This window comes from Lemur catta, chromosome 2 (genome assembly GCF_020740605.2).
Source record: "Lemur catta isolate mLemCat1 chromosome 2, mLemCat1.pri, whole genome shotgun sequence".
Taxonomy (NCBI): Eukaryota; Metazoa; Chordata; class Mammalia; order Primates; family Lemuridae; genus Lemur; species Lemur catta.
This window is the reverse complement of record NC_059129.1, coordinates 3,597,392-3,611,181: the sequence shown is the minus strand read 5'-3', so window position 1 is coordinate 3,611,181 and position 13,790 is coordinate 3,597,392. Positions and strand designations below refer to the sequence as shown.

The 13,790-nt window shown below is 56.3% G+C and overlaps 3 protein-coding genes across 10 annotated transcripts in view; 2 read left to right on the top strand and 1 right to left on the bottom strand.

The window, feature by feature from the left end:
- The window catches only part of GLYR1 (glyoxylate reductase 1 homolog), a 31,597-nt gene extending 27,536 nt beyond the window's left edge, over positions 1–4,061 (top strand). For all 6 annotated transcript variants that reach the window (XM_045542517.1, XM_045542519.1, XM_045542521.1 and 3 more), the window contains one exon: positions 3,724–4,061. In XM_045542517.1, coding sequence (XP_045398473.1) covers positions 3,724–3,798 — 75 coding nt within the window. In that variant the 3' untranslated portion in view covers positions 3,799–4,061. The remainder of the gene's footprint in view (positions 1–3,723) is intronic.
- A 2,141-nt stretch (positions 4,062–6,202) lies between these two features.
- On the top strand, positions 6,203–11,921 carry ROGDI (rogdi atypical leucine zipper). Of its 2 annotated transcripts, XM_045542512.1 has the most exons (11): positions 6,203–6,376; positions 6,469–6,540; positions 7,326–7,408; positions 7,615–7,669; positions 8,298–8,378; positions 9,113–9,208; positions 10,216–10,314; positions 10,708–10,821; positions 10,902–10,951; positions 11,060–11,186; positions 11,459–11,921. In XM_045542512.1, the coding sequence occupies exons 1-11, from the start codon at positions 6,332–6,334 to the stop codon at positions 11,498–11,500; spliced, it is 864 nt and encodes a 287-aa protein (XP_045398468.1). In that variant the 5' UTR covers positions 6,203–6,331; the 3' UTR covers positions 11,501–11,921. The 2 variants fall into 2 exon arrangements, with proteins under 2 accessions (XP_045398468.1, XP_045398469.1); XM_045542513.1 differs by lacking the exon at positions 7,615–7,669 and having other exon boundaries at positions 6,300–6,376.
- SMIM22 (small integral membrane protein 22) lies at positions 11,662–13,027 on the bottom strand. Of its 2 annotated transcripts, none has more exons than XM_045542514.1 (4): positions 12,951–13,027; positions 12,599–12,748; positions 12,427–12,509; positions 11,662–12,318 (listed from the first exon to the last, which is right to left on the bottom strand). In XM_045542514.1, exons 2-4 carry the CDS (start codon positions 12,720–12,722, stop codon positions 12,277–12,279), a joined length of 249 nt encoding a protein of 82 aa, XP_045398470.1. In that variant the 5' UTR covers positions 12,723–12,748; positions 12,951–13,027; the 3' UTR covers positions 11,662–12,276. The 2 variants fall into 2 exon arrangements, with proteins under 2 accessions (XP_045398470.1, XP_045398471.1); XM_045542515.1 differs by having other exon boundaries at positions 12,947–12,996.
- Between the last annotated feature and the right edge of the window lie 763 nt (positions 13,028–13,790).

Sequence of the window (13,790 nt, the reverse complement as noted above, 5' to 3'; positions counted from 1 at the left end):
AAAGAACATGCCCTGTATGATTTTTTTTTTTTTTTTTTTTTTTTTTGAGACAGAGTCTGGCTTTGTTGCCATGGGTAGAGTGCAGTGGCATCATCGCAGCTCACTGCAGCCTCAAACTACTAGGCTCACGCAATCCTCCTCTTGACTCATCTGGGGCTACAGGCATGCACCATGATGCCCAGCTAATTTTTCTATTTTTAGTAGAGATGGCGTCTTGCTCTTGCTCAGGCTGGTCTTGAACTGAGCTCAAGTGATCCTCCCACCTTGGCCTCTGAGAGTGCTAGGATTCCAGGTGTGAGCTACTGTTCCTGGTCCCATATGATTTTTAAACTTTACATTTAATCAGACTTGTGTTATGTCCCAGCAAATGGTCTGTCCTGGTGGATGCACCATGTGTACTTGAAAAGAATGTGTGTTCTGTGGTGGCTAGGTGGACTGTTCTGCAGATGTCAGTTAGGACAAGACAGTTGGTGATGTTTTTCACATCTTTATGACCTTTTTATCCAGTTCTTTCAATTCTTGAGAGAAAGCTGTTAAAATCTCCAACTGTGATTGTGGGATTGTCTGTTCCTCCCTTTAATTCTGCCCATTTTTGCTTAGTCTTTGAAGCTCTTGTGAGGTTCCAGCCAGTTATGACTGTTGTGTCTTCCTGGTGGGTTTCCCCTTTCATCACCGTGAAATGGCACTCTTGGTCTTTGTCTCGAAGTCTTTTGTTTGGCATTGACACGGCTGCTGTGGCCTTCTCAGGCTTATTGTTTTCGTGGGGCACCTTTTTCTCTCCATTCCTACCTGTGTCTTGTGTAGATGGTCTGTAGCATTTTTACTCCTTCTGAGAGTATCTGCCTTTTGATCAGAATGTTTAGCATTTTTTTCAAATGACATATTTATTAAGCAGCTACACAGGCACTTTTTTGTTTTTGTTTTTTTTTTTGACACAGAGTCTCACTATGTTGCCCAGGCTAGAGTGCCATGGCGTCAGCCTAGCTCACAGCAACCTCAAACTCCCGGGCTCAAGCAATCCTCCTGCCTCAGTCTCCCAAGTAGCTGGGACTACAGGCATGCGCCACCATGCCCGGCTAATTTTTCTATATATATTTTAGCTGTCCATATAATTTCTTTCTATTTTTAGTAGAGACGGGGTCTCGCTCTTGCTCAGGCTGGTCTTGAACTCCTGAGCTCAAATGATCCGCCCGCCTCGGCCTCCCAGAGTGCTAGGATTACAGGCGTGAGCCACTGCACCCGGCCTACACAGGCACTTTTGAGAACAGTTTTTTAGGGTAGAAGCTCAGCTTTCTTAGCTCATCTTGATAGAAGGTTAATCTTAACAAAAACCAGCTGAGCAATATTTGTCTTTACCATACGATTATAATAAAAAGGACATTTTGTAAAACACACATGAAACATGTATTTATGTTAGAAGCTGTTTCTCAAGTGCTGTCAACCAAGGCACATTTTGACTCAGGTCTCAAGTGGTTTATTCCAGCAAAAAAAAAAAAAAAGTAAAAAAAAAAAAAGACAAAAAAGTGTTATTCTTTCTGTCTTTTCATAGTTTAAAATCTTCTGTCTCTGAATTCTGTGTCAAGTCTGTCCTGTTTGTTCTACTTGTAGATTCTCTTACGGCAGTGGAATTCTTTGTGAATTTTATAATTTTTGGCCAATAAGATAACTCATTTTCAGTTATCTCTGAACGGTTTCATGTCTGGCTTGGTCTGGGAAAGCTGCTCTTTGAGGAGGTTCCCGAGTTGCCTCCACCCTGAGTCCATAGAATTCATTGGCTTGGAAATGGTGTTCTGGTTAATTTCTCAGTGGAGCAGAGTGCTTTCAGGTCACTGGGACAGTGTGCTCTACACTTTTAGGAGCTAAAGGTCAGGAACTGAAGGTTAACTAGTATTTTAACAGTTAGTCGCTATAGTGATAAGTAGTTGGATTTGGAGCTACCATTTTATCATTTCATTTCTGTTTGTTGCCTTTTTGTTTTTCTGTTCCTCCTTTCTGAATGCCTTCTTTTGGGTTATTTAAATACTTACTAGAGGTAGGGCCTGGTGGCTCACACCTGTAATCCTAGCACTCTGGGAGGCCGAGGCAGGAGGATCGCTCGAGGTCAGGAGTTCGAGACCAGCCTGAGCAAGAGCAAGACCCCATCTCTACTAAAAAATAGGAAGAAATTAGCTGGACAACTAAAAATATATAGAAAATATTATCTGGGCATGGTGGCACATGCCTGTAGTCCCGGCTACTTGAGAGGCTGGGGCAATAGGATTGCTTGAGCGCAGGAGTTTGAGGTTGCTGTGAGCTAGGCTGGCGCCATGGCACTCTAGCCAGGGCAACAGAGCGAGACTCTGTCTCAGTAAATAAATAAATAAATAAATACTCATTAGAATTCCATTTTTATTTAGCTGTTGGCTTTTTGACTTTACCTCTGTATTATGTTTTAGTAGTTGCTGTAGAGGTTGCAATATACGTCCTTAACTTCACAGCCTGCTTGGAGTTAATCTTGTACCGCTTCCCATAAAACATATTACAGAAACCTTGCAACCACATAGATCCATTTACTACCTCCTCCCTCATCCTCTGAGGTGGGTTTCTCGGCACTGCTGATATTCTGGGGGGTCAGGGAGTGTTGTCCTGTGCACTTAGCAGCATCCCTGGCCTCCACCTGCTAGATGCCGGTAGCACCCCTTCAATACATAGAAAATGTCTCCAGACCTTACCATGTCCCCTGGGGGCAGAATTGCCACAAGTTGAAAGCGCCTGTAGGTGAGAACCCCCTCTTTGAGATATAGATGTTGTCCATATTATGTCTGCCTTTGTTTTAAACCTGCTAGACAATGTTGAGATTTTTTACTTTAAGCAGTCATATGCATTTTAAAGAAATTTAAAGGGAAAAAAAATTTTTTTTATCTGCCAGCCTGGGCAACATAGCAAGAGAAAAATTTAATGTTTCTCTACATTTTCCATTTCCAGTTTTTCTTTGATGTTATTTACTTTCCACTGAAAGAACTTTCTTTGGAATTTTTTATAATGCTGGTCTGCTGTAATGATTTTCTTCTATCTTTAAATGTCTTCATTTAGCCTTCATTCTGAGTTGACAGACCTGAGCTGTTAATTGCCAGGCACTGTTCTAGGCTCTGGGGACAAGTCGGTGTGTAGCTAGCTGTTTCCCTTCCTGTGGCACTTAGATTTTAATGGAAGGAGGCACAGGGTAAGCACATAAGCATTTCAGGGCATAAGACACACAAATAAAGCAGAGAGAGAGGTGAGGGGGAAGTGGTGGGCGTGGCTACTACTTTAGGTGGGGCGGTCAGGGAAGGCCTTTGAGCGACTGGGAAGGAGCCACTTACACTGAGAGAAAAGTGTTCTATGCAGAGGAAACAGTAAGGACAATGGCCCAGAGGATAACATGGGAAGTCCTTGGAGGGTCATCTGCAGGAAGGGACATTATTAAATTACTAATAACAGTGAGCTTTTCCATCCAGAAGTACATTTCATCTTCCCAATCCAGTGAAGGTTGGTGCTGTTACCTTCTCCAGATCAAGAAGCAGTGGCTGAGGCACAGAGAAACTGAGGTGCTTTGCCCAAGGTCAAGGCAGGATTCATACCCAGACAGCCTCAGCTCCAAGATGTGCCTGCCAGCCACGTCTAGAACTGCCTGCAGGAGTCAGGTCTGGGTCTTTACAGAGCTCTGCGGCCAGAAACTGACCCTCACCTGTTTTTTTTCCCCAGGTGTACAAAAGAGCCAAGGCATTGGACCAGTCTGACAACGATATGTCTGCCGTGTACCGAGCCTACATACACTAAGCCGTAGACACCCCACCCCCCACCTCTCCGGTCTACCCTCTGACCCCCTCTTCCTCACATGGGGTAGGGGTCCTGGGACTTAACTCTGGACCAGCCCACCTGTCTCCATTTCCTTTTATACAGACTTTGAGACTTGCCATCAGCACAGCACACAGCAGTGCCCTCCCCCTGAGGCCTAGGGAGAGGAGGGGTGTCAGCAGGATTGGCTTGTGGGAAAGCTCTTGAGCTGGGCACTGGCCCCTGGACTAGGTGGCTGTGTGTTCTCCCTCTCTCTCTCTCTCTCTCTCTCTCTCTCTCTCTCTCTCTCTCTCTCTCTCTCTCTCTCTCTCTCTCTCTCTCTCTCTCACACACACACACACACAACACACACCACACACACACAACACACAGGCTCTCACCCCAGGATAGAAGCTGCCCAGAAACTGCTGCCTGGCTTTTTTTCTTCCGAGCTTGTCTTATCTCAAACCCCTTCTAGACAAGGAACTAGAATCCGCAGTGAGCTGGAAGCCTTCCCACAGCTTCCCCCAGAGCGAAGAGGCTGTAGTCATGTCCACATCCCCTATTGGATTCCCTGCAGGGAGGAGAGGCTCTCGGCCAAGATGAGCCAGCACAGACTCCAGATGGAGGGTCCTGTGGGACCTCCAACCTCAGGTGACCAGCTGAGAAGGATTTTCATGTTTAAGCAACCCGTGTGCAACTAACTCTCCATAACGCCTTTGTGAACTGTAAAGAGACTGGCAAAGTCCTGTGACAAGGGGCTCTGGCTTTCCAGGAAGAGCTGCGAGCACCGGCCTGCAGGTGCGCATGGAGGCCTAGCCCTCACTGCTCCTCAGCACCACCCAGAGCCAGCGCCACGGAGCCCTGGGCAGCCCCAGGCCCTTGCAGCTGGGATGGGAGCTCAGTCCTCACCAGGCTCTTAGTGTTTGGATTTGCATTCCAGCCCTTGGGAGGGGGCTCCTCAGGGCCACCAATGAGGATTGAGCCGTGGGTGGAGGGCTCCTTCCTGTTTCCGTTATGCCACAGACTCTTCACCTGGTTCTGAGGAGCCCCTCTGACCATGTCCCCTCAAGACAGTCCCACCTTCTTTCTCTAGCCTGCCCCTGTGTGTGCCCCACCTCTCTGCATTCTCCCTTCTCCCCCCATGGAGACAGTATTTCTCTCTGTCTGTCTGTCCCTTCTTTGGCCCAGACTCAGCCTGACCAACGGTGAGCATTTCTTAGGCTCAGCTCTTGATACGGGAACGAGTGTCTTCACTCCAGCCAGCATCATGGTCTTCGGTGCTTCCCGGGCCCGGGGTCTGTGGGAAGGGAAGAGAACTGGGCCTGACCTACCTGTACTTGACTGACCCTCAGAGGTGGGTCTGGGACATCCTTGAGACCCTAGCATTTCTCCTTGGATTGGGGACCAGAAGGGGCTTGGAATGTTGCATAAGAACAAGGAGAAGTCACCCAAGAGATGTCAGTTTTTTCTCCCTCTGCATGGGTTGGATTTTCCAAAGTCACAGTTTGCAAAAGGCCAGCATTTATAGTCCAATATATAATTATATATATATAAAAGGTGGCCACACTGGTAGGGGGGTCCCTCCCCCTCTCACGGCTTTGGCCCCTTTTCACTGATTAGAACCTAGGGTAGAGGATCTCAGAAGTCTTGGGGGGAGGGCCGGGACGATGCCTGTTGGGTTTTTAGCACAGTTGTTCATTTCACTGGGATTTTGGACTCAATTTCTGTCTGAACACAAAGCCTGTTCTAGTCCTGGCAGGACACATTGGGGTGGGGGTGGGGAAGATGCTGTAATGAAACCGGTTTGTCAATGTTGTCTTAATATTGTTGACAATTCTGTAAAGTTCCTTTTTATGACTATTTCTGTTTAAGCTATTTCACCTTTGTTTTGAAATTCTTCCCTTTTAAGGAGAAAATGTGACACGTGAAAAAGCTTGTAAGAAAGCCCCTCCTCCCCCTTATTTTCCTTTAAACCTCCTTTAAATGACAAATCTTCTAGATAATTAAGGTTGTGAATTTTTATTTTTGCTTTGTTTTTAATGAACATTTGTCTTTCAGAATAGGATTGTGTGATAATGTTTAAATGGCAAAAACAAAACATGATTTTGTGCAATTAACAAAGCTACTGCAAGAAAAATAAAACGTTTCTTGGTAACAGCTGTGTCGCGTGAGTCTGTGGCTTAGCTCGCGCGCCGCGATTGGTGTGTGGGGAGCGCCGGCGGGGCGCGGCCCGCGCGCCGGGGGGCGGAGCCTGCGGGGACGGGCCGCCCTGCTGGCCAGTCAGCGGGCGCAGGTGGGGCGGAGCGCCTATCAGCGCCAGGGAGGGGCGGGGCCCTCTACGCGGCGGCGCAGCGCGGCGCCGGAGGCTGCAGCCGACAGCGTCCCGGGCGGGCCGGCGCGGGCCAGATTCGCTCAGCCGCCAGCCTCGTTCCGGGGCGCCCGCGGGTCTCTGGGCCGGGCGTCAGCCAATCGGCGACGAGGGCAGCGGGCCGGGCGGGCCAGCGGGGACGGGCGCTTGGCGACCGGCTTGGCGATGGCGACCGCGATGGCAGCGACGGCGGCGGAGCGGGCGGTGCTGGTGAGGCGCGCGGGGCGGCGGGGCGGCGGGGCGGCGGGGCGGGCGGGGGCGGCGGGCCGGGCCGGGCGCTGACCGCGACGCTGTGCCGGCAGGAGGAGGAGTTCCGCTGGCTGCTGCACGACGAGGTGCACGCCGTGCTGAGGCAGCTGCAGGACATCCTCAAGGTAACGCGCCCGGCGCCGTGTTCACCTGCAGCCCTGCCCGGGCCTCTGCAGGCGCCAGGCTCCTCCGGGTCGTCCCGGGGCTGCTTCCCCCGAGCGCCTGCTGAGTGGCAGACAAGCCCCCAACTCGGGGACCCCGTGAGTCCGCTCGGGGACCCAGCAGATCTGACCTAGTTGCACAAGCAGCAAGAACCTGGATGCAGCCCCGGGGCTCGGGTCGGGAGAGGCTTCCTTGAAGCAGTGACATTATCCGAGAGCTGGAGGATCTCTGCCTCTCCCCAGCCTTGTGACCTCGGCCAGGTCAACCTCTCTGGGCCTCCCTTTGCAAAAAGCAGATAACAGGACCCGCCTTTCAGGGCTGTTATGCAGATATGTAAGCCGTTCAGCTCAGACATGTCCAGTGCAGTCCCTGGTGAGGCCCAGAATTGCTGGTTGCCCTGACCACTGTCTGTTCCCAGGCTGCTCCTCTCTGCCCCAGCATGTGGCTGAGCCGGCAGGCCACCGCTCTCCGTTCTGTTGCCCATGGTGGGCGCACAACAGGGTTGGCGCTTAGAGAATGTGCAGTGAGCAGCTATCGGGCTCAGGGCTCGTGTAGGATTTGAGACAAAGGCTGCTACGGAAAGGTGCCCTGGTGGCTTGGGTAGGGCCATCGTCCCCACCTAAGCCCAGGTGCCAGATGAGGCCGGCCCACCTTGTTCGTTTCCCAGCTGACCTGGAGGTGGGGGGCTTCTGGAAGGAGCACCGATCTAGACTTGGGTGAACTTTCTGCGGCTCCCCTGTGTCCGCAGGAGGCCTCTCTCCGTTTCACTCTGCCGGGCTCGGGCACCGAGGGTACCATCAAGCAGGAGAACTTCATCCTGGGCAGCTGCGGGTGAGCTCAGGCTGAGCAGAAATGGGGGATAGGCCCCTTGGGTTGGGAGACTCCTGGGGTACCCTGGGGGCAGGAGGCATGGTCACAGCCCTGCCCTGCAGAAGACTGGGTATGCAGTAGGATAGCCAGGGGCAGCTCGCCAGAGGGCCTGGGGCGGGAGGGGCGGCAGCAGGCGCTGCTCTGACCCCTGCCCCTGTGTGTGACAGCACAGACCAGGTGAAGGGTGTGCTGACTCTGCAAGGGGACGCCCTCAGCCAGGCCGTGAGTCTTCCCCCTGCCCCATCCTGCCAATGGGGAGAGTACAGGGGCCTCCTGCTTGTCCCCTGCTGCCAGCTGTGTGACTCTGGGCTGGACCCTTGGCCTCTCAGGTCTCTGTTTCCTCCTTTGTAAGTTGGCAGCAGCCCCGTGCCTCCGCCTGGGACTGGCGTGTGGATTCAGTGAGAGGTGCGGGACTAGGCTGCCTTGCACACACGCCAGCCTGGCGTGGACCCAGCAGAGTGTGGGCATCGGCAGATCAGCCTGTCCCTGGATCAAAGTTGAATCCTCAGTCTCTGAGCTCTGGTCTGCGCCTGACCCTGTGCCCAGCACCAAGGTGTGGGGGGAGGTCCCTCCTCTGCGCCACCCTCTGTTGGCCTTGGCAGACACGCCTCATCTGCCCACAGCCTTCTGGAGGGCACCTTCCCCCTTCTCATCCTCTTGAGCCTGGGTTCCTGCTTCCTGACCTTCCTGTTCACCCCCTAAGTGGTCAAGGCATTGGGAGACCCTCTCTCCGTGGAGCAGCTGGGGCCTGAGCCACCCACCACACCCCCTGTTTATGCCCCTGGCTCAAGGGCTCAGGCCAGAGCAGGCGGCGTCCCTCTGCTTGGCTTATCCTGCTCTTGTCCGTCAGGATGTGAACCTGAAGATGCCCCGTAACAACCAGCTGCTGCACTTCGCCTTCCGGGACGACAAGCAATGGAAGCTGCAGCAGGTGACCCAGCCTTTCCCTGGCCAGGGCTCAGGCCGCAGGGACAGGCAGGGGCAGGCCCGCCGTGGGGCCGAGGCCTCCCTGGGGCTGGCCTCAGGGGCGAGGGACTGGCCCTGGGGATTTGTGGCCACGGCAAGCCTGGGAGCGCATTTCCTAGCAGCCAGGCTGGGTAGGTGTTGCGTGCAGCTCCAGACCTGCCGCTTGCAGGGAAGTGGAGGACGTGTCCTACCTGCAGGTCCCCGTGGGAACCTCAGGAGTCCCCACCACAGCAGCTGGATCTGATGGTTCAGAATCCCCCTAAACAAGTCACTCCCCTGCCCAGAGCTGCCCAGGGCTTTCAGGACGCCATCCACGCTCCCTGCCAGCTCCCATGCCCTTGGGCCCCGGTTCTTCCCCTGTCCCCTCTACTCTGGTATAGTCTCCAGCGCAGACCCTTCCCCTGCATGTCCCCTGCGGCTGCCCCTCCCCCCCATCACCCTGCTTCCTTTCAAGAGTCTCAAAGACAGTTGTCATCTTGGGTGTTTACTCCGGTACCAGTCTGTCCTTTAGAAGGGAGTTACACAAGGACAGAGACCAGGCTTGCCCCAGTCTGTGTCGGCCACCTAGCACCTGGGTCGGGCAGGAAGCACCCACCTTCCCCTCCTGGGGGGAGGGCCCCCAGCGGTGGACCCCAGAGACTGTGGCTGCAGAAGCTGGCTTGACCCAGCTCGGGACCACCCAGAGGGCACTGTTTTCAGATCCAGGATGCCAGGAACCACGTGCGCCAAGCCACGTACCTCCTCACCAACCGGGACGACAGCTACCAGTTCAAGACGGGAGCCGAGGTCCTCAAGGCGAGCCGCCCTGCCCCTGCCCTGTGCCCCCCGGACCTGGGCCCACAGCCTCAGGCTTGCTGGGGGCAGACCTCTCAGTGTCTGGGCGTCCAGCCCAGGGCTCCAATCCCAAGGTCTCCACTGGGAGCTGTGCAACCTCAAGTTGCTTACTTAGCCTCTCTGTGCCTCCATTTCCTCCCTGTAAAATCAGGACAAGCTGTAGTGACTGTTAACCATGATGATTCGAGTCAGGTGGCCTGGGGTAGAAGCTTCCCCTTAACCACACTTTGGCGTGTGGGAAGAGCTGACTCGGCTGCCTGGACTTGTGCTTTAGCTCTGCCCAACTTGCTGTGTGTCTTCAGAAGGCTCGCCTACCCTCTCTGGACCTCTGGTCCCTCATACTTGGAACCAGATGGACTGAGGTCCCTTCCAGAGCTGAGACGCCTGGGGTGGTGCAGCCGCCATGCCTCCACCCTACTTTGTCGGGTCACCCTGGTGACCGCCAGGGCTCTGCTCTGCAGCAGAGGGAGGGGTGGGCTCCAGGTGGTTCCACTATTCACGAGCTATGTGACCTTGGCTTCCCCCTTTGGAGCCTCAGCTTCCTCACCTGTGAAAATGAGGCTGCCACCCACCTTAAAACCTCAGCTCAGCCATCCCGCTGCCTCTTCCAAGAAGCCCTCCCTGGCCCCAAGCTAGATTAGGGCCCCCTGAGCTCCCTCACTGCCAGCACCCCCACCTGAAAAGCCTGTGCCCCTGGGACTGACCTCCCAGGACCTTCCATTCCTCGTTGGACCAGCGCCCGGGACCCCCGTTAGTAAATCCCCATCCTGATGGCTGCCAGTGCAGAGGGCCTGCCCCTGCCCCCAGCTACCTGCATGTGTAACAGGCCCCCTGCTGTGGGGGTTCAGGCCCTGAGAACTGTCACCCCCGGGCAGGGGTGGGAACTACTGTAACCGATGCTGGGGGAGGGGCCCAGGCCCTGCTGCCTGCGCTGCAGCTGTGACCCTGTGACCCGCCCTTCCCCCCAGCTGATGGACGCGGTGATGCTCCAGCTGACCAGAGCCCGGAACCGGCTCACCACCCCGGCCACCCTCACCCTGCCTGAGATCGCCGCCAGCGGCCTCACGGTCAGTGCCTCAGGCCACCCCTGCTCCAGGAGAGGGGGCCCCACGAGGGGACAGAGGAGTGCCAGCCCCCAACTTACAGGCAGTCAGAATTCTGTGTCTATGCAGTTTCTGCGATGGGGTTCTTGGCTTCCATCCTGTGTCACCCAAGTATGTTAACCCTGTTTCGGGTCAGTGGCTCCCAAAGCCACTGGTCGGGAAGGTACCTAGACACCTGGGGGAAGTCTGGAAGCCCCAGAGCAGCTCCGTGGGTGGGGACTGGGGTTCCCGGCAGGTGGTTCTGCAAACTCCTCGGTGACTCCAGGGCCCCAGACCAGGGTGCAGCAGGGCCCCACTCTGTCCAGCCTGGCCAAGAGGGCTTGGGAGGGACCTCACCCCCGCCCCCACTCCCCCCAGCGGATGTTCGCCCCTGCCCTGCCCTCCGACCTGCTGGTGAACGTCTACATCAACCTCAACAAGCTCTGCCTCACGGTGTACCAGCTGCACGCCCTGCAGCCCAACTCCACCAAGGTGAGCGGGACCCCTTCCCCAGACCCCGCGACGCGCCCTGTGGGGTTCAGGCCTGAAGGGTCTGGTGCTGCTCTGCCTAGAACTTCCGCCCAGCTGGAGGTGCCGTGTTGCACAGCCCCGGGGCCATGTTGTAAGTAGGCAGGGGAGGGGGTCCTGGACTGCCCGCCCGTCCCTCCCCTCTGAACCCTGGGGGCCAGGGGCTGGGCACGCCCTCAGCACCCCTCCCCTCACGCGCTAGCGAGTGGGGCTCCCAGCGCCTGGAGGTGAGCCACGTGCACAAGGTGGAGTGCGTGATCCCCTGGCTCAACGACGCCCTGGTCTACTTCACTGTGTCCCTGCAGCTCTGCCAGCAGCTCAAGGACAAGGTAGGGCAGTGGGGCTGCTGGGCCCCTTCGTCTGGGGAGAGGAGGTTCCCCGGGCTCTTGTCACACCTCCAAAATGCCCCCAAGTGTCGGAGTCCATCGAACCCCACGCGTACCAGGCAGCTGGGCCATGGCATTGCGAGACAACGATACCTCCCCCGACCCATTGCCCTCCTGTGACCTGGACATGTCACCTGGGTCATAGAGGATGCGGCAGAGCCAGGCCCCGCTCCGTCCCCCCAACCCGCCACGGACCCCGCCACCTCCCTTTACAGATCTCCGTCTTCTCCAGCTACTGGAGCTACAGACCCTTCTGAGCACAGCGACCCAGGAGCCTGTCCCCTGGAAGGTGGCCCCCGTGCCCCCACACATTCCCCCAGAGTGCCGGCCAGAGCCGGGCAGAGCGGCTGTTTTCCTCATCTTTACCCTGTCCTGCCAACACCTTGAACCGACGGCAGCAAACACAGGAAGTCCTGGGTGGAGGGGACACTGGTCTGGTGTATTTAGGGGTCAGAAGGGTGGGGCCGAGGGGCCACGTTCCGAGCCCTGCCCTCCTGGGCGCTGTGGGCACCTTTGGACTCAGGGCGGGGCAGGCCCAGGCTCTCCTCCCTCTGTCCCTTTGCTGCCCGCTGGGGGCTGAGGCTGGCGGGGTACTGAGCTGGGAGTGGGGAGGGAAGCGGGGAGCTGCAGCCCGACAGGGGCCCTTCAAGAAATAAAGACCATCAGACTTTGCCTGGAGCCCCGTCTGTGTGTCTGAGTAGGGACCCAGGCTGGGATCCTGGTGACTGGTGGCTGGCAGCGTCAGGAGCTGGCGGCCACCCCTCTTCTCTGGTGTGGCTTCCCGCTCCCTGCACCTTCGGGAAAGGGCCCTCTGCCTGCCAAGGGGCCCAGTGGGTGGTGACAAGAGCTCTACCAGGGAGTTCAGCTGGGTGACCTGGAGTGACCCCGCTAAAGGCTTAGAGGGACAAGGTGGGCACCTAAAGGAGCAGTGAATCCCTGGCACACAGCCCAGACTCCGGCTCTGGGCAGACGCAGGGCATTGTTACTGCACCCAGCAGGACCCACAGGAAGTGGCCGGTGGGGACTCTCAGGGTTAAGGTTCTAGGGCCAAGTTGTCCACTCCCTTGTGTCTTGCCTGTAAAAGAGGCACAGAGGGACCCAGGGTTCACTCCTCCGTTCCCTCCCCCCGCCCTCCCTCCTCCACCTGGGGAAAGTTCCAGGCGCCCCAGGCCGAGGGCCTCACCTTCCCAGCGCTTGCGCTCCGGGATCTGGGGGAGCTGCAGCAGCAGTGGGCAAGGACCAGCAGCAGCAGGAACAGCACAGTGCCTGGGGACAGGACAGGTGTCCAGATGTGGCCCCTGACGCAGGGCCCGGGGCAGGAGGCTGATGGGCCCCAGGGCTGAGGCCACACTCACCGATGAAGGTGAGGAAGATGATGAAGGCAGCAGTGTCCCATGGGGACTGGAACGGCTGGTGGCTCCTTATTTTGCCCAGCACTTCCTGAGCTGTGGCCTCCAGCTCCTCCATGGACAGACTCATCTCGGCAGGCACGTCGGAGGTGCCACCTGTACCGGCCCCCCAGAGGCAACCTCAGAACACAGGGCTCGGCCAACTGGCCTGTCCCGGTCCCAGTGCCAGTTTCTGCCCCCGCCACCTCCCAGGCCCAGCCCTCTGGTCCCTACCCTGACCTCCTGGGCAATCCCCTCCCCAGCCACCATCCTCCTCCCACTTCTCTCCCCCAGCAGCCCTGCCCCCGACTCCACCTGCCTTCTGGGAGCCTGGAGTCCCTCAGCCAGCAGGTCCTGGGGAACACAGACTGCTTCCTACTTCCTCCTGGATCCTGATCCTGATCATACCACCTGGGCCCTTGGCAACCAGCCCCGCCCTCCCGAGGGCCAGCCAGGGCGGCCAGAGCTCAGGGGACAGGGCCTAGGCCCAGCAGGGGTGTTTCCTGCCTGCCAACTGCGCAAGTGAGGCCTTGGCGCTGCGGGGACCCAGGGAGGAGGACACAGGCCTGGCGGCTTCTGCATTCCTGGGGTTTCTTACCTTTTCTCAATGTATTAATACCAGACAGCAGCCTGTCACACATGGGCACTCGCCACTGTTGACTTCCTGAATGATAGAGACAAGAAGGAAGGGGGAAGAAAAACCTACCTACGTTCCACAGCCCTTGGGCAGTGGGTGGATGTCCCTGGCATCCATGGGGGGGTGGTTCCAGGACACCTCCGACCCCCCACCGCGGATACCAAAATCTACAGGTGCTCAAGTCCCAGAAAGAGGATTGGCACAGTATTTGCTTATAACCTGTGCACATCCTCGGGCAGACGTTAAATCGTGACTTCTTATAATACCTAATGCGATGTCAATGCCGCGTAAATAGTTGTTCTGCTGTATTGTTTAGGGGATAATGACAAGGAACAGAAGTCTGCACGTGTGTCCAGCACACACACAATTTTTATACCATATATTTTCTTTCCACAGTAGGTTGAATCCACGGTTGCAGAGCCCGTGGGTACAGAGGGGTGGCTATACTGGGAGTCTTCACAGTTCTTGTTTTCTCTCTCTTAATCCTCAAAATAACCCTTGCAAGGTAGTGATTATTGTCTC